General features: G+C 51.6%; 1 protein-coding gene across 1 annotated transcript; it reads left to right on the top strand.

Annotated features, from left to right (window-relative positions):
- The first annotated feature begins 2,877 nt into the window (after positions 1-2,877).
- Positions 2,878-13,794, top strand: LOC123361308 (c-Myc-binding protein-like). The gene is made up of 4 exons (XM_045001365.1): positions 2,878-3,139; positions 10,971-11,019; positions 11,909-12,038; positions 13,700-13,794. Exons 1-4 carry the CDS (start codon positions 2,878-2,880, stop codon positions 13,742-13,744), a joined length of 486 nt encoding a protein of 161 aa, XP_044857300.1. The 3' UTR covers positions 13,745-13,794.
- The last annotated feature ends 8,657 nt before the right edge of the window (positions 13,795-22,451 follow it).

Here is a 22,451-nt window from a genome sequence, read left to right as displayed (position 1 = left end):
GGGGAAGGGGGCTGAGCTGGGCACGGCCTGAGGGGAGAAGGGGGAAGAGTGGCCAGGCGGGCGGCGAGGAGAAGGGGGCTGGGCTGGGCACGGCCTGAGGGGAGAAGGGGGCTGAGTGGGATGGAGAAGGGGGCTGGGCAGGGCCTGAGGAAAGGCGGGAGAAGGGAGCTGAGTGGCCAGGCGAGGAGAAGGGGGCTGGGCTGGGCACGACCTGAGGGGAGAAGGGGGCTGAGTGGCCAAGCAGGCGGCGGGGAGAAGGGGGCTGAGCTGGGCACGGCCTGAGGGGAGAAGGGAGCTGAGTGGCCAGGCGGGGGAAGGAGGCTGAGCTGGGCACGGCCTGAGGGGAGAAGGGGGAAGAGTGGCCAGGCGGGCAGCGAGGAGAAGGGGGCTGGGCTGGGCACGGCCTAAGGGGAGAAGGGGGCTGAGTGGGAGGGAGAAGGGGGCTGGGCAGGGCCTGAGGAAAGGCGGGAGAAGGGAGCTGAGTGGCCAGGCGAGGAGAAGGGGGCTGGGCTGGGCACGACCTGAGGGGAGAAGGGAGAAGGGAGCTGAGTGGCCAGGCGGGGGAAGGGGGCTGAGCTGGGCACGGCCTGAGGGGAGAAGGGAGCTGAGTGGCCAGGCGGGCGGCGAGGAGAAGGGGGCTGGGCTGGGCACGGCCTGAGGGGAGAAGGGGGCTGAGTGGGAGGGAGAAGGGGGCTGGGCAGGGCCTGAGGAAAGGCGGGAGAAGGGAGCTGAGTGGCCAGGCGAGAAGGGGGCTGGGCTGGGCACGGCCTGAGGGGAGAAGGGGGCTGAGTGGCCACGCGGGCGGAGGGGAGAAGGGGGCTGGGCTGGGCATGGCCTGAGGGGAGAAGGGAGCTGAGTGGCCAGGCGGGGGACGAGGGCTGTGCTGGGCACGGCCTGAGGGGAGAAGGGGGAAGAGTGGCCAGGCGGGCGGCGAGGAGAAGGGGGCTGGGCTGGGCACGGCCTGAGGGGAGAAGGGAGCTGAGTGGCCAGGCGGGCGGCGAGGAGAAGGGGGCTGGGCTGGGCACGGCCTGAGGGGAGAAGGGAGCTGAGTGGCCAGGCGGGCGGCGAGGAGAAGGGGGCTGGGCTGGGCACGGCCTGAGGGGAGAAGGGGGAAGAGTGGCCAGGCGGGGGAAGGGGGCTGAGCTGGGCACGGCCTGAGGGGAGAAGGGGGAAGAGTGGCCAGGCGGGCAGCGAGGAGAAGGGTTCTGGGCTGGGCACGGCCTGAGGGGAGAAGGGGACTGACTGGCCCAAGCAGGCGGCGAGGAGAAGGGGGCTGAGCTGGGCACGGCCTGAGGGGAGAAGGGAGCTGAGTGGCCAGGTGGGGGAAGGGGGCTGAGCTGGGCACGGCCTGAGGGGAGAAGGGGGACGAGTGGCCAGGCAGGCGGCGAGGAGAAGGGGGCTGAGCTGGGCACGGCCTGAGGGGAGAAGGGAGAAGGGAGCTGAGTGGCCAGGCGGGGGAAGGGGGCTGAGCTGGGCACGGCCTGAGGGGAGAAGGGAGAAGGGAGCTGAGTGGCCAGGCGGGGGAAGGGGGCTGGGCTGGGCACGGCCTGAGGGGAGAAGGGAGAAGGGAGCTGAGTGGCCAGGCGGGGGAAGGGGGCTGGGCTGGGCACAGCCTGAGGGGAGAAGGGAGCAGGGAGCGCAGGCGCCAGGCGGGGGCAGGGGGGTGAGCTGGGCGCGGCCTGAGGGAGAAGGGGGAAGAATGGCCAGGCGGGCGGCGAGGAGAAGGGGGCTGGGCTGGGCACGGCCTGAGGGGAGAAGGGAGCTGAGTGGCCAGGCGGGCGGCGAGGGGAGGGGGGCTGGGCGGGGCACGGCCTGAGGGGAGAAGGGAGCTGAGTGGCCAGGCGGGCGGCGAGAAGGGGGCGGGTCTGGGCACGGCCTGAGGGGAGAAGGGAGCTGAGTGGCCAGGCGGGGGAAAGGGGCTGAGCTGGGAACGGCCTGAGGGGAAAAGGGGGAAGAGTGGCCAGGCGGGCGGCGCGGCGAAGGGGGCTGGGCTGGGCACGGCCTGTGGGTATAAGGGGGAATTGGGGCATGGCGGGCGGCGTGGAGTTAGGGGCTGTGATGGGCACGGCCTGAGGGGAGAAGGGGGATGAGTGGCCAGGCGGGCGGCGAGGAGAAGGGGGCTGGGCTGGGCACGGCCTGAGGGGAGAAGGGGGCTGAGTGGCCAAGCAGGCGGCGAGGAGAAGGGGGCTGAGCTGGGCACGGCCTGAGGGGAGAAGGGAGCTGAGTGGCCAGGCGGGGGAAAGGGGCTGAGCTGGGCACGGCCTGAGGGGAAAAGGGGGAAGAGTGGCCAGGCGGGCGGCAAGGAGAAGGGGGCTGGGCTGGGCACGGCCTGAGGGGAGAAGGGGGCTGAGTGGGAGGGAGAAGGGGGCTGGGCAGGCCCTGAGGGAAGGCGGGTGAAGGGTGCTGAGTGGCCGGGCGAGGAGAAGGGGGCTGGGCTGGGCACGGCCTGAGGGGAGAAGGGAGAAGGGAGCTGAGTGGCCAGGCGGGGGAAGGGGGCTGAGCTGGGCACGACCTGAGGGGAGAAGGGAGCTGAGTGGGAGGGAGAAGGGGCTGGGCAGGGCCTGAGGGAAGGCGGGAGAAGGGAGCTGAGTGGCCGGGCGGGGGAAGGGGGCGGGGCTGGGCAGGGCCTGCGGTAGGAAGGCGGGAGAAACGTGCGGAAGTGGGGGAGAAGAGTGGATCAGAGACAGGTCGCGGAAAGGCGCAAGGAAGGACGCCAAAAAGAAGTTGGGGGAGGGGCAGGGCCGTGTATTCCCGTCTCCATGGTGACTGATGGGACGCTGCGTGTCTTCCCCTCCCTTCCGTAAAAGACCCAGGGCGCAAGCGCGGCCCAGTCGTTAGAGCGACTCGGTGCGGAGCGGGCGGGGATGGCGCATTACAATGTGCGGGGCTGCAACTTCTCCCCGGAACCCACCGCCCTCTCTTGGTCCCCCCTCCTCCACCGCGGAGTCTCGGTGTCCCGCTGGCTGCCTCTGCGCCCTTCTCAGACAGGCCCGGGCGAAGCCGGCTCGCCGACCCCGGGCTGCCTCGCCCCGGCCCGCGCTAACCTTGTTCCCATCCTTCCCTCAGGCCACGGAGTCTAAGCGGGAGCAGTTCCGCCGCTACCTGGAGAAATCCGGGGTGCTGGACACGCTCACCAAAGGTAAATGCTCCGTGTCGCTGCCCCCAGCGTGGGGGAAGGGAAATGCTCCCCCTGCGCCGCGCAGGGAGCAAAGGTCCGTGTTCTCTTGCCCTTGGTTGCAAGCGGGTGCAGGGCCATTCTCTAGCAGCTGCTCTCCGGGCACCCTCGCCGCCCAGTATTGTCAGGTGGTAGGTGACCAGTAGCCCTCGTTGAGAATCCTGTGGGTCAGGCCTTATTTTTTTCAGAGTACTTACTATTTCTGTAGCACTTTATATATTCAAAGCAAAGTTCTATTTGATTTCAGTTGTAGCATTGAGCACACCCCACTTCTGCAACTCTGACCCATTGGCCTCGATCCCTGGTACTCACTCCACACAGTGGGTACCTGTGAGTTTTGGTTTAAGTGACTTGTTCAGCATTGCAGAAGTAAGGATAACATTCAGTTCTTCAGGGTGGCATTCAAGGTCTGTAACCATGAGACTATCCTTTTTCTCCCTATAATTCTCTGCTTTATTTGCTCCACAATATTCAGCCTCTACAACAAAGGAGGCAGGGTTTCTTGTAGACAAAAGCCTCATTCGCTACACAGTTCTTTTTGATTCCTGGTATACTGAATGAGTCAGAAGTCTTGTAGGGTGAAAAAAAGTATGTAATCATGTTACTAAAGAGTGTCATGCACCTAGACTTAAGGTCAGAAGGGACCATTATGATCATCTAGTCTGACCTCCTGCACAGTGCAGGCCATAGAATCTCACCCACCCACTCCTGTAACAAACCCCTAACCTATGTCTGAGCTATTGAAGTCCTCAAATCATGGCTTAAAGACCACAAGGTGCAGAGAATCCTCCAACAAGTGACCCGTGCCCCACACTGCAGAGGAAGGCAAAAAACCTCCAGGGCCTCTGCCAATGTTCCCTGGAGAAAAATTCGTTCCTGACCACAAATATGGCGATTAGTTAAACCTTGAGCATGTGGGCAAGACTCACCAGCTGGCACCCAGGAAAGAATTCTCTGTAGCAACTCAGATCCCACCCCCATCTAACATCCCATCACAGACCATTGGGCATATTTACCTGCTAATAATCAAAGATCAATTAATTGCCAGAATTAGGCTATCCCATCATACCATCCCCTCCACAAAGTTATCAAGCTTAGTCTTGAAGCCAGATATGTCTTTTGCCCCCATTACTCCCCTTGGAAGGCTGTTCCAGAACTTCACTCCTCTGATGGTTAGAAACCTTCGTCTAATTTCAAGTCTAAACTTCCTAGTGTCCAGTTTATATCCATTTGTTCTTGTGTCCACATTGGTACTGAGCTTAAATAATTCCTCTCCCTCTCTGGTATTTATTCCTCTGATATATTTATAGAGGGCAATCATATCTCCCTTCAGCCTTTTGGTTAGGCTAAACAAGCCAAACTCTGAGTCTCCTTTCATAAGACAGGTTTTCTATTCCTCGGATCATCCTAGTAGCCCTTCTCTGTACCTGTTTCAGTTTGAATTCATCCTTCTTAAACATGGGAGACCCGAACTGCACACAGTATTCCAGATGAGGTCCCACCAGTGCCTTGTATAACTGTACTAACATCTCCTTATCTTTACTGGAAATACCTCGCTTGATGCATTCCAAAACCGCATTAGCTTTTTTAACGGCCATATCACATTGGTGGCTCACAATCAACACTCCAAGATCTTTCTCCTCCCCTGTTGCTTCCAACTGGTGTGTCCCCAATTTATAACCAAAATTCTTGTTATTAATCCCTAAATGCATGACCCTGCACTTTTTACTATTACTCCAGTTTACAAGGTCATCCAGATCTTCCTGTATGCAAAAAAGGGGCACAAGCAGCCTTAATCCTGACACTTCTCTGCAATCAGAATATTCCTTTAACATATTTTTTATTTAATTACACATTTAGAAACAAACTAACCAAATTCCATCTTGTGGAATCATATTGATCCTCATATGGATTGATGGCAGGTTTGTGACCTCTAGGTTGGCCCCTGAGTTCCTGGCGTGGGAGGCTGGCCCCTGGCCCCTCCCCTGCAGCCTCAGCTCACTGTGCCACTGGCACAATGCTCTGGGTGGCGAGCTCCTGGGGCAGCGCAGCTGCAGAGCCTGGCCTGACCCGAACTGGTGCTCTGTGCTGTGCGGTGCAGCTCTCTGTCATGGTGCAGCCGTGCTGCGGTGCTCCAGGCAGCGCCATAAGGGGGCAAGGAGTGGGGGAGGGGGGTTGGATAGAGGGAAAGGGAGTTTGGGGGGTGGTCAGGGGCTGGGGTGTGGATAGGGGTTGGGGCGGTCAGTAGGCAGGGAATAGGGTGGTTGGATGGGGCTGAGGTCCTGGATGGGGCAGTCAGGAAGGAGAGGGGTTGGATGGGGCGGCAGGGGCGGTTAGGGGACAGGAGCAGGGGGGTTCGATGGGGCAGGTGTCTGGTGGGGGCTGTCGGGGCAAGAAGCAAAGGGGGGGTCGGATCGGGGCTGAGTGATGCCTGCCTGTATGGGGAGGCACAGCTTCCCCTAACCGGCCCTCCATACAATTTCTGAAACCCGATGTGGCCCTCAGGCCAAAGAGTTTGCCTGCCCCTGCTCTAGGTCCACTGCAGAAACCTCTCCCAAGCTAATGGAGCAACTGATAGCAGCAGCAATCTGTGTGGACTAACCACTAAAGAGGGATGAGACACATTTTGCTAGTGTTTCTGAAGTTATTTGATAATTCTGGGTTCAATTCTATGTTTTGGTGGGGAATATGCTTCTAGTTGTAAACACTTCTCCTTTGCTTGTACCCTGTCTTTGTGCTCTCTGGTTCCTGCCCCTCTTCCACTCTGCTGCTGTCAAGCCTCCCCACCCATCCCATTGCTATTCTGTCCTTGCCTCTGTGCATTAAAGGCAGGTAGCATTTGCATAGCTTTCAAGGCGACAATCATGATAATCTAGTATGACAACCTGCACATCGCGGACCACAGAACCTCAGCCACTCACTCCTGCAATAGGCCTATAACCTCTGTCTGAGTTTTCAGCAGTCCTCAAATCTTGATTTAAAAAAAGTTACAGATGCCACTATTTACTCTAGTTCAAACTTGTGACCTGTGCCCCATGCCCCATTGGAAGGTGAAACCTCTCCTCTCTCAGGCTCTCTGCCAGTTTCATATGGGAAAATTCCTCCTGACCCCAAATAAGGTGGTCAGTTAGACTCTGAGCATGTGGGGAAGACCCACTAGTCAGACTACTAGGAAAGAATTCTCCCCATTTATTGCCCCATCTCTGCCTGTTGGAGATATTTGTTAATAGCAGACATAGATGGGCCATGTGCCATTTTAGGTTACCTCATCATTCTATCCCCTCAATAAACTTATCAAGCTCAGTCTTGAAACCAGTTAAGGTTTTTTTTGCTACTACTACTCCTCTTGTAAGGCTGTACCAGAACTTCATTCCTCTGGTTAGAAACCTTAATCTAATTTCAAGTTTAAATTTGTTAATGGCCAGTTTATATCCACTTGTTCTTGTGCCAATGGTGGCACAAGAACAACTCCTCTCCCTCCCTGCTGTCTAGCCCTCTGACTTATTTAGAGTTCAATCATATCTGCTTCATAGAATCATAGGACTGGAAGGGACCTTGAGAGGTCATCTAGTCCAGTCCCCTGCACTTGTGGCAGGACTAAGTATTATTTAGACAATCCCTGAGAGGTGCTTGGAGATATTTAAGAGCAGGTTAGACAATGATGAAGATTCCACAACCTCCCTAGGCAATTTATTCCAGTGCTTAACCACCGTGACAGTTGGGAAGTTTTTCCTAATGTCCAACCTAAACCATCCTTACTGCAATTTAAGCCCATTGCTTCTTGTCCTATCCTCAGAGATTAAGAAAAAACAATTTTTCTCCCTCCTCCTTGTAACAGCCTTTTATGTACTTGAAAACTGATACGTCTCTGCGGCCCCTGGGATGCATGTCTCCATGCCTGCCCCCAGAGCCACCTCTCTCCCCCCTGCCTGGGGCTGTACAGATGTGCCAGCAGCCAGGCGCTTCTGGGAGCAGCATGGGGCCATGGCAGGCAAGCAGCCTGCCTGAGCACTGCTGTGCTGCTGCCTGGGAGCTGCCTGTGGTAAGTGTTTCCCGTCCGGAACCTGCACCAAGCACCCCCTCCTGCACCCCAACCCCCTGCCCGAGCCCTGAGCCCTCTCCTGCACCAAACGCCCTCCCAGAGCTTGCACCCCTCCTGCTCCCCCCCCCGCCCCAGGGTCAACCAATGCACACCCCACACTTGAGGATGTTTTTTACACTGATTTATGACAATCTCTGAAGGATTTTGGATCTATAAACCACAAATGACACTAATAAAAAGTACAACTCATAAAATGTCCAAATGTAGTTACTTTTAACTTAATAGTTTTTGACCAGAGTCTCTCAATGGAAAATATTAATATGACTAATTACCAGTGCTGGCTATAATCTGTGTTGTGGAAGTACCCAAATCACCATATCTAGATTGGGGTGCCACTGGGTTAAATTCTGAATGAACAAACAGAAAATCTGACAACTTCAGTAGAAATTCTGTGTTGGTTTTTATCCTGCCCTCATCACCTGTATAGCTCACAATCTAAAAGTCAAACAATATACAAATAACTCGAGAGAGAATTAAATATTTTTATATACTTTTTAGTTTTGTAATTGCATAAATATCCACTTCCTCAGCTGTTCCTTAGCCTATAAATCATGCATGGTTTTTCTTTTGTTGGTTTGTGTGGTTTTTTGTGTGAAGTCTGTCAGAGAGAAAATAGGGATTATGCTAATGAAAACATATCACAAAATCCTGCATGTGCATACTTAAGCTTGTAGAAAACCTATGGTATCTTGAGTTTCAGGAATAGTCTTTTATGTAATTAAAGGCTGCGTCATAATACATTTTCACAAGCAGACAGTCAAGTTAAACTGTGCAACCTTAACATTCTTGTTCGTTTTTGGATGGGATATATACACTAATTCAAAGGTGTCATGAATAGTTAGTAAAGGGTTAAAGCATAGTACCTGGTGGGCACCTGACCTGAGGACCAATCAGGGAAGAGAATTTGAAACTCCTAGGAGGGAACTTTTCCCTCTGTTTGGGGGGTCTTTGTCTTTGGCCGTTTGGAATTACAAGAGTCCAGATGTTTTAATCAAGTCTACCAGCTTCCACCTTTCTGAACTAATTTCTTCTAGTCAAGATAGTGAGTATTAGAAAGATACTTTGTGTCCTTATCTAATAATCCTATGTTTGCAATTCTGTGTGTTTGTTGTTGATTATTCTTAATTCTGCTTGTACTGAGAAAGAGAGAGGATTCTCTCCAGAACGTAGCAAGGTCATACCCTATGAGTGTCCAGCTTGGACTCATAGAGATTCTGTATTTTCTTGTTTTTCTTTTAATAAATTCTTTCTATAAAGATTTGATTAAATCCCTTCTACTGTGGATCGGGGAAGGGGCCGAGACACTCTCTCTCAGTGATTCACAGAGTTGAATCAGTGTATATCTCTCCAGGGTGGCTGGGAGAGAGGGGGGGGGGGAAGTGGGCTGCTTCCCTGTGTGTGTGAGATTCAAGGAATTGAATCAAGGTATCTCTGTCTTCAGAGCAGGCTGGAGAGAGGGGGGAGGGGGAAGGTTCCTCCTCTGTGAATTGATCTGTGTTCCCAGAGAGTGTCTTTGAAGGGAGACAGGGGGGAAACAGGGGTGTCCTGGCCCACGAAATTGACCGGGTGGTGGCAGCAAAAGGGGAGACCTACCCTAGGATTTTAGGGTGGGGGAATACATGCGGGTCCTCACCTTGAAACCGCCCAGTTTCAAGTGAGGGTAGACTCTGACAAAAGGGTATTATAGAAAGTGTTCTCATAGCTTTCCATTCTTTATTTTTTGTTTCTAATATATTAAACATTTGTTTTATATGTTTCCAGTTAGCTTATATTTTCTCCTTGAATGAAAATGAAAGCAAGTAATCTCTGTTTAATTGCTTTATTAACTGCTGCCATAGCATTTAGGTCAAAACTGTTCCGTAAAATGGAGCATCTGGAGACTCAATACACTTCGGTTTGTCCCACAGTTGGTAGGGATATTCTACCACTGTACAAAGTTTCAGATGATAGTGAATGTTTTAGAATGGAGCTAAATTGCACATACATTCTGTCCTTTCATTTAAGGAACATGGTGTGAGTGCAGATCAGCTTACTATTACTCACTTTCACCACTCCATGGTGAATACATATTTAGAGTGTGGAGGACACTTCAGCTAAACTTACTCACATTAAAAAGACTGCATGTGGAGTGAAGTTAGTGTTTTTGCCACTTTCAGATATATCAGTGTGCTCCATTTGGTGGCTCTAAAGCTGTTGTTGCTGACTAACTAGTCTAAAAGGATGATATAGCTACTCTTCCGTTAACTGACAGTGAACTCTAGTAGCTTACACGCTTGTCCTGGAAGGGAAGTTTTGGAGTCCAAAATTACATGAACGAGTGTTGAGAATGTCCAAGCTAGGAAGTTAAGATGTGTTGGCTAAGTTGACGATACATTAACTTGGTACCTACAACAATGGTGTTCTATTCCCAGTCACTGATCAGTTTAAAAACAAAAAATCCTCAACTGCAGACATACTGACAGTGATAAATTGTATTCATTTTGGCTTCATTCCAAGTCCAGAAATCTAAGTATTAATCAAACAGGAGAACTGGTGGCTCAGGCTCTTCTGAGGATTCAGTCAACAAAGTGTTGAACAATGAATACTTCAGAAGTTCGTGCCAGGTGGTTGTCTTTGGTGCACATCTGCGTTAACTCAAAATATTAGTTGAGTACCATACTCAATGTAACACTTAGTTCCCCTGCAAATGAGCACAACATATAGATGGGTGATGGAGGGACTGTAAGAGTGCAACTGCATTCTTGAGACATCATTTAGGATTCTTGCTTCCCCACTAGAAGCAAAGCAGCAGGTGGGTGCGATTTGTTTCCCCCGGCCCCCCCCCCCCCAGTAAAGGAGGCCTGGTGATGGAGGAGAATATTGACTTTTCCAAACTTAGTAAAGGAGATTCTGTCTTTGGCTACGCTAGAGAGCTTACAGTGGTGCAGCTGCGCCACTGTAAGGTCTCTAGTGTAGCTGCTCTAAGATGATAGGAGAGAGGTCTCCCATTGGCTTAATTACTCCATCCCTCGCCAAGTGGTGGTACCTATATCGGTAAGAGAAGCTCTCCGGCTGACACATTTAAGCGCTGGTGTGGACAGAACTGGGCATAAATTATGTTGCTCAGGGGGGTGGCTAATTCACTCCCCTGAGCAACATAATTTATGTTGATTGTAAACTGTAGTGTAGATTACTTCAGATAAATAACAAATACAATAGTAGGCAACCACTTTACTGGTAGAGAATGTATATATCCTGGAACTATTATTAAATAGCTATTAATTTGATCAGTTTATGGAAAAATATAACTGCTTGAAAGTCACTTGCAATGTTTGTATTTATGTAAATACAGAATTTAGTGCAAATATTTAGCTTTACAGTTGATTAAAGAATTGTTGGAAAAATGCTTATTCAAAATAATTCCAGCTACATAACTGTCAAAGCTTATGTTGGATGTACATGAGTCTCTCAGTAATACTCTGTATAATCACTAATACCTGTTCATTGTCCTAGCTTTTATTATAGTCAAAATTATCTTTGTGTGTGAATGTTTAAATTAGTGAAACATCACCTTTAGAATACTAATCTGGAAGTAATCTTTTTTTTTTTGTGTGTGTCTCATATGTATTACCTTTGACTACTGGTGCACATTTAAGAAATTGAACAATTTGGGGTGTCTTCTGCTTTCAACTGTTGGACGCTTTTTATTTACAGTGTTGGTAGCCCTATATGAAGAGCCAGAAAAACCAAACAATGCACTGGAGTATCCTTTTTTTCTTCCTTCTGTGAATTGATTTCAGACAGGTGTGAGGCAAAAAATGGAAGCATAGTCCAAGGCAGATACTCGTTTGTCTCCAAAATATTTTATTTCCATATTAAATAATAACAGCAGCAATTTTAGGGAAATGGCACTTAGTCAACCAAGTACAATAGAGAACTGGAAATTTAACTAGTGCATGATAAAGTCCTTTCTACCAACAGCCTGAGGCTTTTGGCTTATCTAACCCAGGTTGTTTTTTGTTGTTCAATTTTTGTTTTTTGTTTTGTTTTTGTGCAGAGGCTTATGTTTAATAGACTTTTGCCTTCCTTTCAGTATTAAACGTTTTCCATAAGGCTATTTGCCTAGGAATGCCTCTCTTTTATTTGCAGGTGTACTGCTTAGTTTGGAACAGTGTATTTTGCATAACTGCTAGAATAGAATGTTTAGTGCTGACAACTCTCTAGTTCTTCTTAATCTTGCCAGGCTTCCTCTTTGACCTCCTGCCTCAGTGAATTATGAGGGCTTACTACACAAAAGTATTTACTGTCTAAAATTTTCTGCCTTACTGTTTAGTATTCTCTTGTTCTTATGTTGTGGGAGAGGGTAAAAGGAGCATTTTTCACCTTTTATTTTATACTATTTTATAACAGTGCCCTTCTCAGTCTTCTTTACAAGCTAAGTAAACCTTGCTGTTCTCCTTCCTTGTGTTTTTAAAGGGCCTGCAGACAGCCATGTTGCCACTTTCTGTTTAAGAAAAAATCCAAACAATTTTTTTTAAACTGACATCTGGTGTATCTTGTCAGTCTGCCATTATGTCTTGCTCTACCAGTGCTGTAGTTTATTCAGATTCAGGCTATTATTTTTAAGTGAAGAAACACTTAACTTTTATTAGCTTTCTGAAGCATCATATAGGAGCCGCAGCTCCAGAAAATCCAGAAGTAGAGGCCCTTCCACTGGAAGTGGCAGAGATGAAAGAAAAATACGAAGCTGTGTTGGAAGAAAACAAAAAACTAAAAGCAAAGGTAAATATTTAAGAGTCTCCATTGCTGTATATTCTTAAAATGTAAATGAAAGACAAATACACTGGTATTAGTTACCGTATCAATAGTCAGTATTCATCAGTGATAATGCAGTGTCACTTTGTGCAAGTTTCAGGTCAAGGGAAGCCTGATAGGCTCTTGGTGAGGGGTCACTCAATTGAAAAGAACACTTCATGTTCTAAAAATGACTAACAACTCAGTTCAATTTCTTAAATAAAAGGAGCATCTTTCACCTTTTATTTTATACTATTTTATAACAGTGCCCTTCTCAGTCTTCTTTACAAGCTAAGTAAACCTTGCTGTTCTCCTTCCTTGTGTGTTTAAAGGGCCTGCAGACAGCCATGTTGCCACTTTCTGTTTAAGAAAAAATCCAAACAATTTTTTTTAAACTGACATCTGGTGTATCTTGTCAGTCTGCCATTATGTCTTGCTCTACCAGTGCTGTAGTTTATTCAGATTCAGGCTATTATTTTTAAGTGAAGAAACACTTAACTTTTATTAGCTTTCTGAAGCATCATATAGGAGCCGCAGCTCCAGAAAATCCAGAAGTAGAGGCCCTTCCACTGGAAGTGGCAGAGATGAAAGAAAAATACGAAGCTGTGTTGGAAGAAAACAAAAAACTAAAAGCAAAGGTAAATATTTAAGAGTCTCCATTGCTGTATATTCTTAAAATGTAAATGAAAGACAAATACACTGGTATTAGTTACCGTATCAATAGTCAGTATTCATCAGTGATAATGCAGTGTCACTTTGTGCAAGTTTCAGGTCAAGGGGAAGCCTGATAGGCTCTTGGTGAGGGGTCACTCAATTGAAAAGAACACTTCATGTTCTAAAATGACTAACAACTCAGTTCAATTTCTTAAATGTGCATTCAAATTGAACTGAGTGGCAGATTCTAGATATTCTAATCTTTACTTTCATAACCTTCCCTATGTCAGAGATTCTTTTCAAAGGCTCTGAAATCTACTTGGTCTTCAGCTACTTAATTTTTATACATACGTATCTATAATTGGAGAATTCAGGGTGTATTTTAAGTGGCCAAATTATCACTAAATCAGTGTGAATTGTCGATTAAGGTTCTGATGGTAGGTTTGTCCTCTGTTTTAAACTTTACTCCTTGGAATAGTCCCATGAATAGCTAATACCCATTCTAGTGGTGGTAGTCAGACCATTTTACTCCAGCATATTTCAGTACAACATACAAGAATGTAGGACACTCATTCTTCCCAACACTAACTCATGAGTAGCCAGTATTGGGCAATCACAATGTAAAACCCTCTCTTCTTTAAAGTAAGAAATTAAATATTTGTCAGTGGGAAAAACTCTCAAGCATTTAATGGATCTTGTGTGCTGAAATCTCCTGACTTTATAAGTCACTTAAGAATTTTTGAAAATCCTGCCCTGCACCTTTAAAAGCTCCCCCCCATAGCTGTATTTTTGCACAATACATTGTGTTTTTCTCTTCCCTCTCACCCCCTCAAAAAAAAGTTTACCGCGTATGTTTGTAGTCCCTGAAAATAAGTGGACCTATCTGTAGGTTGCTATAAAACAATTACTCCTCTCTCCTGTTGGGGTAAAATATGCCTTCAGGGTTTTTTTAACATTCTATAGCTAACAAAATCACTCCTTTTTAAATTCTACAGCTGTCTCAGTATGAACCACCTCCAGAAGAGAAGCGTGGTGAATAGGAATGCTTTCACCTTTTGGTTACTTAACTGAATAAAGGGCTTAATCAGAAGTTTACTGTCTTGACTTTTTTTGGATATAAATATCTTGAAATATTTCATGGAATATGTTGGTAATCATCTTACAACTACATGAATTGCCTAGGGAAGTTGTGGAATCTCCATCCTTTTTAAGAGCAGGTTAGACAAACACCTGACAAGGATGGCCTAGATCAGTGGTCTCCAACTTTATGCCCAAGATCACTTTTTGGAGTCTAAGGACAACCTAGGATCTACCCCCACCCATTCCCTGAGGCCCTGCCCCTTCCCCAAAGCCTTGCCACATTCATTCCATCCCCATTCTCACTCACTTTCACCGGGCGGGGGTAGGGGTTCAGGAGGGGGTATGGGCTCTGGGCTGGGGCTGAGGGGTTTGCAGTGGGGGAGGGTGCTCTGTGCTGTGCATGGGGCTGAGTGTTGGGGTGCAGGCTCTGGGAGTGAGTTTGGGTGCAGGAGGGGGCTCCAGGCTGGGGCAGAGTGTTGGGATACCAGAGGAGGTGCATGGTGCTGGCTCTGGGAGGGGTCAGGGCTGGGGTGCAGGAGGGGCATGGTGCTGGCTCCAGGAGTAGGGCTCAGGTCTGGGGGTTGAGGTGCAGCCTTCCTCTGGGCAGCACTTAACCTGCGGTGGTTTCTGAGTGGTGGCGGGCACAGCAAGGCTAAGGTAGGCTCCTTGGCTCCACACTGCTCTCAGAAGGAGCCAACGTGCCCCTGGGGATGGGGGAATGTGGCTCTGTGTGCTGCCCCTCTGCAAGCACTTTGTCTGTAGCTCTCCTGGCTAATGGGAGCTGCGGGGGTGGTGCTTGCAGGTGGAAGCAGTGTGCAGGGGTCGGCAGTCAGCCCCTGGAGATAGCGATTGACTGGGAGATCTAAGACCACTGGTCTAGATAGTATTTAGTCTTGCCATGAGTGCAGGGGACTGGACTCCATGACTTCTCAAGGTCCCTTCCAGTTCTACAATTCTATGAAAACAGGCCTTATGATTCTTAAGGTAATCTGCAAACATTCTTCTGTAGAGTTCTAAACCTAACTTTTTATAAGCTTTTTGAAGGAGTTAACTCATGTGATGTGAATGTTACACTTTTCAGAACAGGCTAACATTAGGCCTCATTTAGCACAAAGTGCCTGAAGTACAGTGGATATTTCAGTAGCAGTATTAAAAATTAGTTAAATTGTATAAGATTAAATATTGCTTTTTATATTAGCTGAAAGATGAGTTCTATTCCTTGCTATTTACAAATGTGAGGATTGATTACAGTGCACAGCAAAAAACCCACTAATGAATATCTATAAATACATGTTTAATGAACTATATGTGAAGAGACAAGATGTGAGGAATGGATGAAGTTAAGGTGATAAATGCTGGCGGTCTCCATGGCTAGCTACACCATATTATAGGCTTGGATTGTCATCTATTTACCACACATGCTATCACTTTTATCTGGCTGACAAATGATTTAGGTTGGGAGTTCATTCGGTAAATCATAGCTGAGAGGAGGCGGAACTGGAGGCGGGCTCCGGCCCTGGTGGAAGCAGCGGCGTCCCGGGTGTGGCTGGGGGCGGCCCGGGCGGGGCGGATTCCAAGCCTCGTATTCTCCTCATGGGGAATCGTCTATCCAGAAGGTGAGGCCGGGGGGAACGTACAGGGGCTCTTCGTGGGTAGAGGGCGCCCGGCGGTGTGGGGGCTAAGATGTCCCTGCTGTATTTGTACCTTCACTTCGATTCTCGCCTCCTCCCTTTATCTCCCGCACCATAAATGAGGCCCCCAAATCTCGAGAAGAGCCCTTCTCTGAGCAGCAGTTCAGGCCTTGACATGGGTTCTATAGGCACTTCCTCTTGTGCATTGAAATGGGCCCTGAGCTTGCTTGGTCCTCCGGTTTCCCTATTTTCGCAGGGGTCCGTTCCCTTTTAACTAAGTGTTTAGCAGGCCAGCAGCCCAGCGGGCGGGAGGGTGGCGCTGGTTGCTTGTCTCTCTGGCTGGGGGTACGTGCCACCTGCACTGTCTTGAATCCTCTAAGTGGCTTGTTTCTAATGAGAACTCCTCTCTCTGCTTTGTACGTGTTAGTAGGCAACTTCTTCTTTTTCAAGTAGCAGCATATAGAGAAGTTGAACAAGAAGGTTCTTATTTCCCAAAAATGCATTTTCTGTCTGCAGAGATGTAAGCTTCACTTTGAGTTTGGGCTACAGCCTTTTTTATTCCTGATGCATAGGTGTCTTCTCCCCAAAACCAAAGTGTGTCTCAGGAAATGAAACAGGCAGATGTTTCTGAGATTTTTATCTACATGTTGATTTGAAAATAGGGTAAGCTACACCAGGGTGATGAATCTGCATTGTTGTGACTAAAATTGCCAGTTCAGACAAGCCTCTAGTTCTTTTTAACATTTTTGAGAGCTACTCAGATTTCATTATCTATGGGGCAAAAGCATAATTAGATCTTCTGGATGATTTGCTTCTTTGAGGCAAAGAGAAAGATGGACACTTTTGGATGGTGAATACATCAACAAATGACAACAATGTGTTAGACTTGCTGTTAGGCTTCATAGGGCTGCTAGGGCATTCTGCCCATCAAGGTCATTGTGATGAGCTTCAAAATAGAAATCTAATTTTAGAAAAATGCAGTGGTGTTACAGTGATCCTCAATTCTTGCTTGCAGGTCTTCAGAGTCTACACATAGCTTTCCTTGCTAAGCCCTTTTCTGTGACCCCCTGTGTAAAGAGGTGTCAGAGTATTGTAATGTAGAGCATTGCAATGGTAGTAGCAATCTGAGCAATAACCTGATTTTTCTGGTCAAGCCTTGATAACTGTTCTCAGTGTCTGTTAGCCAAAGGGACAAGCCTTCCCAACAGCATGAAATTCAATGGTCTGCTGGGCCACCCTTCTTTCTGCCTACTCTCCTAGGTTTATTCCCTTTCTCCTCCATCTTGAGTGCTTGGGTGACCGTATGACCTCATGCACCAACTCTGCTAGGCTTGACATTGTGTGCGGATGCCAGGTCCTTACTTCCCAAAACAAGTCCTGTACTTTCAGCTTGCCCATGGTCCGAGATCCCATGGTGGTCAGAGGAAATGCTACAAAGACACACTGACAATGCATCTCAAGAAAACTGATATGGACATCAGAAGCTGGGAAGAGCAAGCCACCAACTGATCTCAATGGCACCACATTCTCCATCAGGCAGTGGCCTGCTTTGGGGAGAAGTGCTGTCAACTCAGAGCTGAAGGAGAGCAGGAAGGAGGAAGAAAGAACTTTGTCCCAGCAGGCAGCTGACCCACCAGGAAATGTCTGTACCTACTGTGGGTGGATCTGTGGTTCCAGGATCGGACTCTTGAGTCATCTCAGGACCCATATGTAAATCTGGTACAAATCATCCCTGAATTGAGGGATCACCGATGATGGTGATAACCTCAGTCAGACACAGACTCATCTTGGAGCTCCAAAATAATGCTGCCGTCACCAGATATGTAAAGGTTTAAAGCCCTGGACTTGGAGGTCATCTGGAGTTTTTAACAAAAGTTTCTGGCTCGTGGTTGTGGAGAAATAATGGAAAAAGTGAACCCTAAAGGTAAGAAGTCCAGAAGGCAGATTAAAAAAAAAACCTTCCAAATGTATTATTTTAAATCTCATGATTAAACTAATCTCATGATTTGGGGGTGGGGCTTGACTCCTGACTTCTGAATGCTTGTTTGGCAATAGTATTCATGCTGGGCCTCACACAGTGCTGCTTTCTGCTGGAGTGGGAGGAGGTCATTTGTCCCCCATACAGTCTTCCGCTTGTGGCTCCTAGCCTGCTCAATAAACAGGAAACATGGAGCTGAAGTGCTTGCAGTCCAGTGAAGGTCTCTACCTGCCACCCTAGCAGAGGACTCTTGTACTGGGAATCCCCCAGTACCATCCCATCCAGCTGAGTGCTGTATATGGAAGGATCTAATAAGTCTTCTGGCAGTGTTTTTCAAAGTTCGGGTTGCGATCCAGTACTGGGTTGCAGCACGTAAGGCACTGCGTCGCTCTTGTCAGCACCGCCGACCAGGGACGCCTGCAGGCGAGAGCTGTGCGGGGCAGCTTGCGCACCTCTGTCGAGGAACTGGACCTGCTGCTGGCCACCTCCGGGTGCAGCATGGGCTGCAGTGCCAGGACAGGTGGGAAGCCTGCCTCTGCACCCTGGCTGCTTCTCTGACCAGGAGCCACCGGAGGTAAGTCTGTGCCCCAATCCCCAGCCTCGGCCCTGAGCTCCTGAAACCCCTTCCTGCACCCCAAGCCCCTCAGCCCTGGCCCCACCCCAGAGCCTGCACCCCCACCCCAGAGCCCTGACCCCTTCCTGCACCCCAACTCCTTACCTTAGCCCAGAACCCCCTCCCACACCAAAACCCCTCACCCCCAGCTCCACTGGGTCGCGAGCATCAACAATTTTCTTCAGCTGGGTCCCTAGAATTTTTTGAAAACCACCGCCTTATGGAGTGTTGGGGTAGGATTCGCAGGGACTCACGTGTGTGGGGTAGCATTGCCAGCAGGGGCCTTCCACAAATTGTAGACAAGCTGATGACTGTTGCTTGGAAAAGATTCCTACTTGATGTGGGCAAGTGGATTTTTCAGACTCTGTGGTGTGGTACAAGGGGGCCCAAGAAACTAGAAGAAAAGGTTGTGGATGGCTGCTGAAAAGCACAATAAGAATCAATAGACAAAAGCCAGCTCTGGACTCCATGAAATTGTGGAGAGCCATATTCTTTGGAGCATTGATAGCTCGTGGTATTCCCTGATTAATTGGATATCTCGTCCTCATACATAGCTAGTGCTGCTCCTCCTGTTGGCTGTGGCCCAATGATAGTCTTCTTGATAGGAGTTGCCATACCTGTGTTGTCAGCACAGTCCAGTCCCTGTATCTAGCCGTGGCTGATATGTGATGCTTTTGGGGAAGATGCAAGAAACCCTTCAGTAGGCAGTTATGGAATAATCTATCCACAGGAAAAGCTTTGTCCTAACCTCCAATACTTAGATATCCTGAAGGGTTTAGATATTCTTTCCCGAGCTCTTTAATTTTTGCTATTATAACTGGATATTCTTGTTATCTGTATAACCATTCAGTCTGTTTGTGAACCCTACTAAGTACTTGGACCTATCAGGGGGGAGGGATAGCTCAGTGGTTTGAGCATTGGCCTGCTAAACCCAAGGTTGTGAGTTCAATCCTTGAGGGGGCCACTTAAGGATCTGGGGCAAAAATCAGTCCTTGGTCCCGCTAGTGAAGGCAGGGGGCTGGACTCAATGACCTTTCAAGGTCCCTTCCAGTTCTACCAGCAGGCTTAGCCCCGTGGTCTGAAGGGGACCCACCTTTAGGACGGAAAGTTCGTGCTGCATGTGTGGTAAAGCTACAGAGATTTTGAGTAGGGAACCAGTTGTTAATCACAATAGCAACCTGGGGAATATATAAACCTGATGCAACAAAATTCCTTGGTGTAATTCCTTGTCATGCAGTTTGCTGCCCGAGGGGTTTAGCAGGCAGTACCAGACCTGAGTCTGATCCGAAAAACTCAGCCTCACCTGCTGGCCTAGCTGTTGTCTGGGGAAGTTCCAGACCTCCTCCTCCCAAACTGCAATAAGTGCTGGTAGGCAGTGTCTTGTAAAACTCCCCAGCTGAGAAGCCAGAAACTCTTAGTCATGATACACAAGTCAGCTTTGTTCAGTAACCTGAAAGCTGAAGGATGAATCAAGGAACATGAGGATATTTGGTCCCTAGAATATATTGCTTTAGAGGTAGATCTGCAGTATCATAGGCGTGCGCAGCACATTTCATTAGGGTGTGCACTCAGGGAATTGTATGTATTTATTTATTTTAAAGGCAGGGAGATGGGGTGCAGGCAGGGGGCTCAGGACAGGGGGTTGGAGTACAGGAGGGGTGCAGGCAGGGGCCTCTGGACAGGGGGTTGGGGTACAGGAGGGGTGCGGGGGTGCAGGCAGGTGGCTCAGGGCAGGGACCTGGGGTGCAGAAGGGTGCAGGCAGAGGGCTCAGGGCAGGGACCTGGGGTGCAGGAGGGTGCAGGCAGGGGCCTCTGGACAGGAGGTTGGGGTACAGGAGGGGTGCGGGGGTGCAGGCAGGTGGCTCAGGGCAGGGACCTGGGGTGCAGGAGGGTGCAGGCAGAGGGCTCAGGGCAGGGACCTGGGGTGCAGGAGGGTGCAGGCAGGGGGCTCTGGACAGGAGGTTGGGGTTCAGGAGGGATGCGGGGTGCAAGCAGGTGTCTCAGGACAGGGAGTTGGGGTGCAGGAGTGTGCAGGCAGGGGGATCTGGACAGGGGGTTGGGGTACAGGGGGGGTGCAGGCAGGTGGCTCAGGGCAGGGACCTGGGGTGCAGAAGGGTGCAGGCAGAGGGCTCAGGGCAGGGACCTGGGGTGCAGGAGGGTACAGGTAGGAGGCTCTGGACAGGAGGTTGGGGTACAGGAGGGGTGTGGGGTGCAGGCAGGGGGCTCAGGGCAGGGACCTGGGGTGCAGGAGGGTGCAGGTAGGAGGCTCTGGACAGGAGGTTGGGGTACAGGAGGGGTGTGGGGTGCAGGCAGGGGGCTCAGGGCAGGAAGTTGGGTACAGGAGGGGTTTAGGCTCTGGCCCAGCGCCGCTTACCTAAAGTGGCTTGGGATGGCAGCAGCGTGCACCAGGGCCAGGGCAGGCTCCCTGTCTGCCCGCCCTGGCCCCACGCCGCGCCGCCCACTCGCTGTGACCTCCCACTGCCGCTCGCCCAGACCTCCTCTCCTCCACCCCCTCCCTGTCTCCTCCTACTGCCTCTCCCCTAGCCCTCCTCTCCTCCACCCTCTCCCTGTGTCCCCACTGCCGCTCGCCCAGCCCTCCTCTCCTCCACCCCCTCACCGTGTCCTCCCACTGCCGCTCGCCCAGCCCTCCTCTCCTCCACCCCCTCCCTGTGTCCGCCCACTGCCGCTCGCCCAGCCCTCCTCTCCTCCACCCCCTCCCTGTGTCCCCCACTGCCGCTCGCCCAGCCCTCCTCTCCTCCACCCCTCCCTGTGTCCCCACTGCCGCTCGCCCAGCCCGCCTCTCCTACACCCTCCCCTCCTGTGTCCTCCCACTGCCGCTCGCCCAGCCCTCCTCTCCTCCACCCCCTCCCTGTGTCCTCCCACTGCCGCTCGCCCAGCCCTCCTCTCCTCCACCCCCTCCCTGTGTCCTCCCATTGCCGCTCGCCCAGCCCTCCTCTCCTCCACCCCCTCCCTGTGTCCTCCCACTGCCGCTCGCCCAGCCCTCCTCTCCTCCACACCCCTCCCCGTCTCCTCCCACTGCCGCTCGCCCAGCTCTCCTCTCCTCCACCCCGTCCCTGTGTCCTCCCACTGCCGCTCGCCCAGCCCTCCTCCCCTCCACCCCCTCCCTGTCTCCTCCCACTGCCGCTCGCCCAGCCCTCCTCTCCTCCACCCCCTCCCTGTCTCCTCCCACTGCCGCTCGCCCAGCCCTCCTCTCCTCCACCCCCTCCCCGTGTCCTCCCACTGCCGCTCGCCCAGCCCTCCTCTCCTGCACCCCCTCCCCGTGTCCTCCCACTGCCGCTCGCCCAGCCCTCCTCTCCTGCACCCCCTCCCTGTGTCCTCCCACTGCTGCTCGCCCAGCCCTCCTCTCCTGCACCCCCTCCCCGTGTCCTCCCACTGCCGCTCGCCCAGCCCTCCTCTCCTCCACCCCCTCCCTGTCTCCCCACTGCCTCTCGACTAGCGCAGCTGTCCCACACCCCCTCCCTGTCTCCCCACTGCCGCACGCCCAGCCCTCCTCTCCTGCACCCCCTCCCTGTGTCCTCCCACTGTCGCTCGCCCAGCCCTCCTCTCCTCCACCCTCTCCCTGTGTCCCCACTGCCGCTCGCCCAGCCCTCCTCTCCTCCACCCCCTCCCTGTCTCCTCCTACTGCCGCTCGCCCAGCCCTCCTCTCCTCCACCCCCTCCCTGTGTCCTCCCATTGCCGCTCGCCCAGCCCTCCTCTCCTCCACCCCTCCCTGTGTCCTCCCACTGCCGCTCCCCTAGCCCTCCTCTCATGCACCCCTCCCTGTCTCCCCACTGCTGCTCGCCCAGCCCTCCTCTCCTCCACCCCCTCCCTGTGTCCTCCTACTGCCGCTCGCCCAGCCCTCCTCTCCTCCACCCCCTCCCGTCTCCTCCCACTGCCGCTCGCCCAGCTCTCCTCTCCTCCACCCCGTCCCTGTGTCCTCCCACTGCCGCTCGCCCAGCCCTCCTCCCCTCCACCCCCTCCCGGTGTCCTCCCACGGCCCCTCGCCCAGCCCTCCTCCTCCACCCCCTCCCTGTGTCCTCCCACTGCCGCTCGCCCAGCCCTCCTCTCCTCCCCCCCCTCCCCGTGTCCTCCCACTGCCGCTCGCCCAGCCCTCCTCTCCTCCACCCCCTCCCTGTGTCCTCCCACTGCCGCTCGCCCAGCCCTCCTCTCCTGCACCCCCTCCCTGTGTCCTCCCACTGCCGCTCGCCCAGCCCTCCTCTCCTGCACCCCCTCCCCGTGTCCTCCCACTGCCGCTCGCCCAGCCCTCCTCTCCTCCACCCCCTCCCTGTCTCCCCACTGCCGCTCCCCTAGCCCTCCTGTCCCCCACCCCCTCCCTGTCTCCCCACTGCCGCTCGCCCAGCCCTCCTCTCCTGCACCCCCTCCCTGTGTCCTCCCACTGTCGCTCGCCCAGCCCTCCTCTCCTCCACCCTCTCCCTGTGTCCCCA

The sequence above is a fragment of the Mauremys mutica genome, unplaced genomic scaffold, assembly GCF_020497125.1.
Source record: "Mauremys mutica isolate MM-2020 ecotype Southern unplaced genomic scaffold, ASM2049712v1 Super-Scaffold_100463, whole genome shotgun sequence".
Lineage (NCBI taxonomy): Eukaryota > Metazoa > Chordata > Testudines > Geoemydidae > Mauremys > Mauremys mutica.
This window is presented reverse-complemented; position numbering and strand designations above follow the sequence as displayed.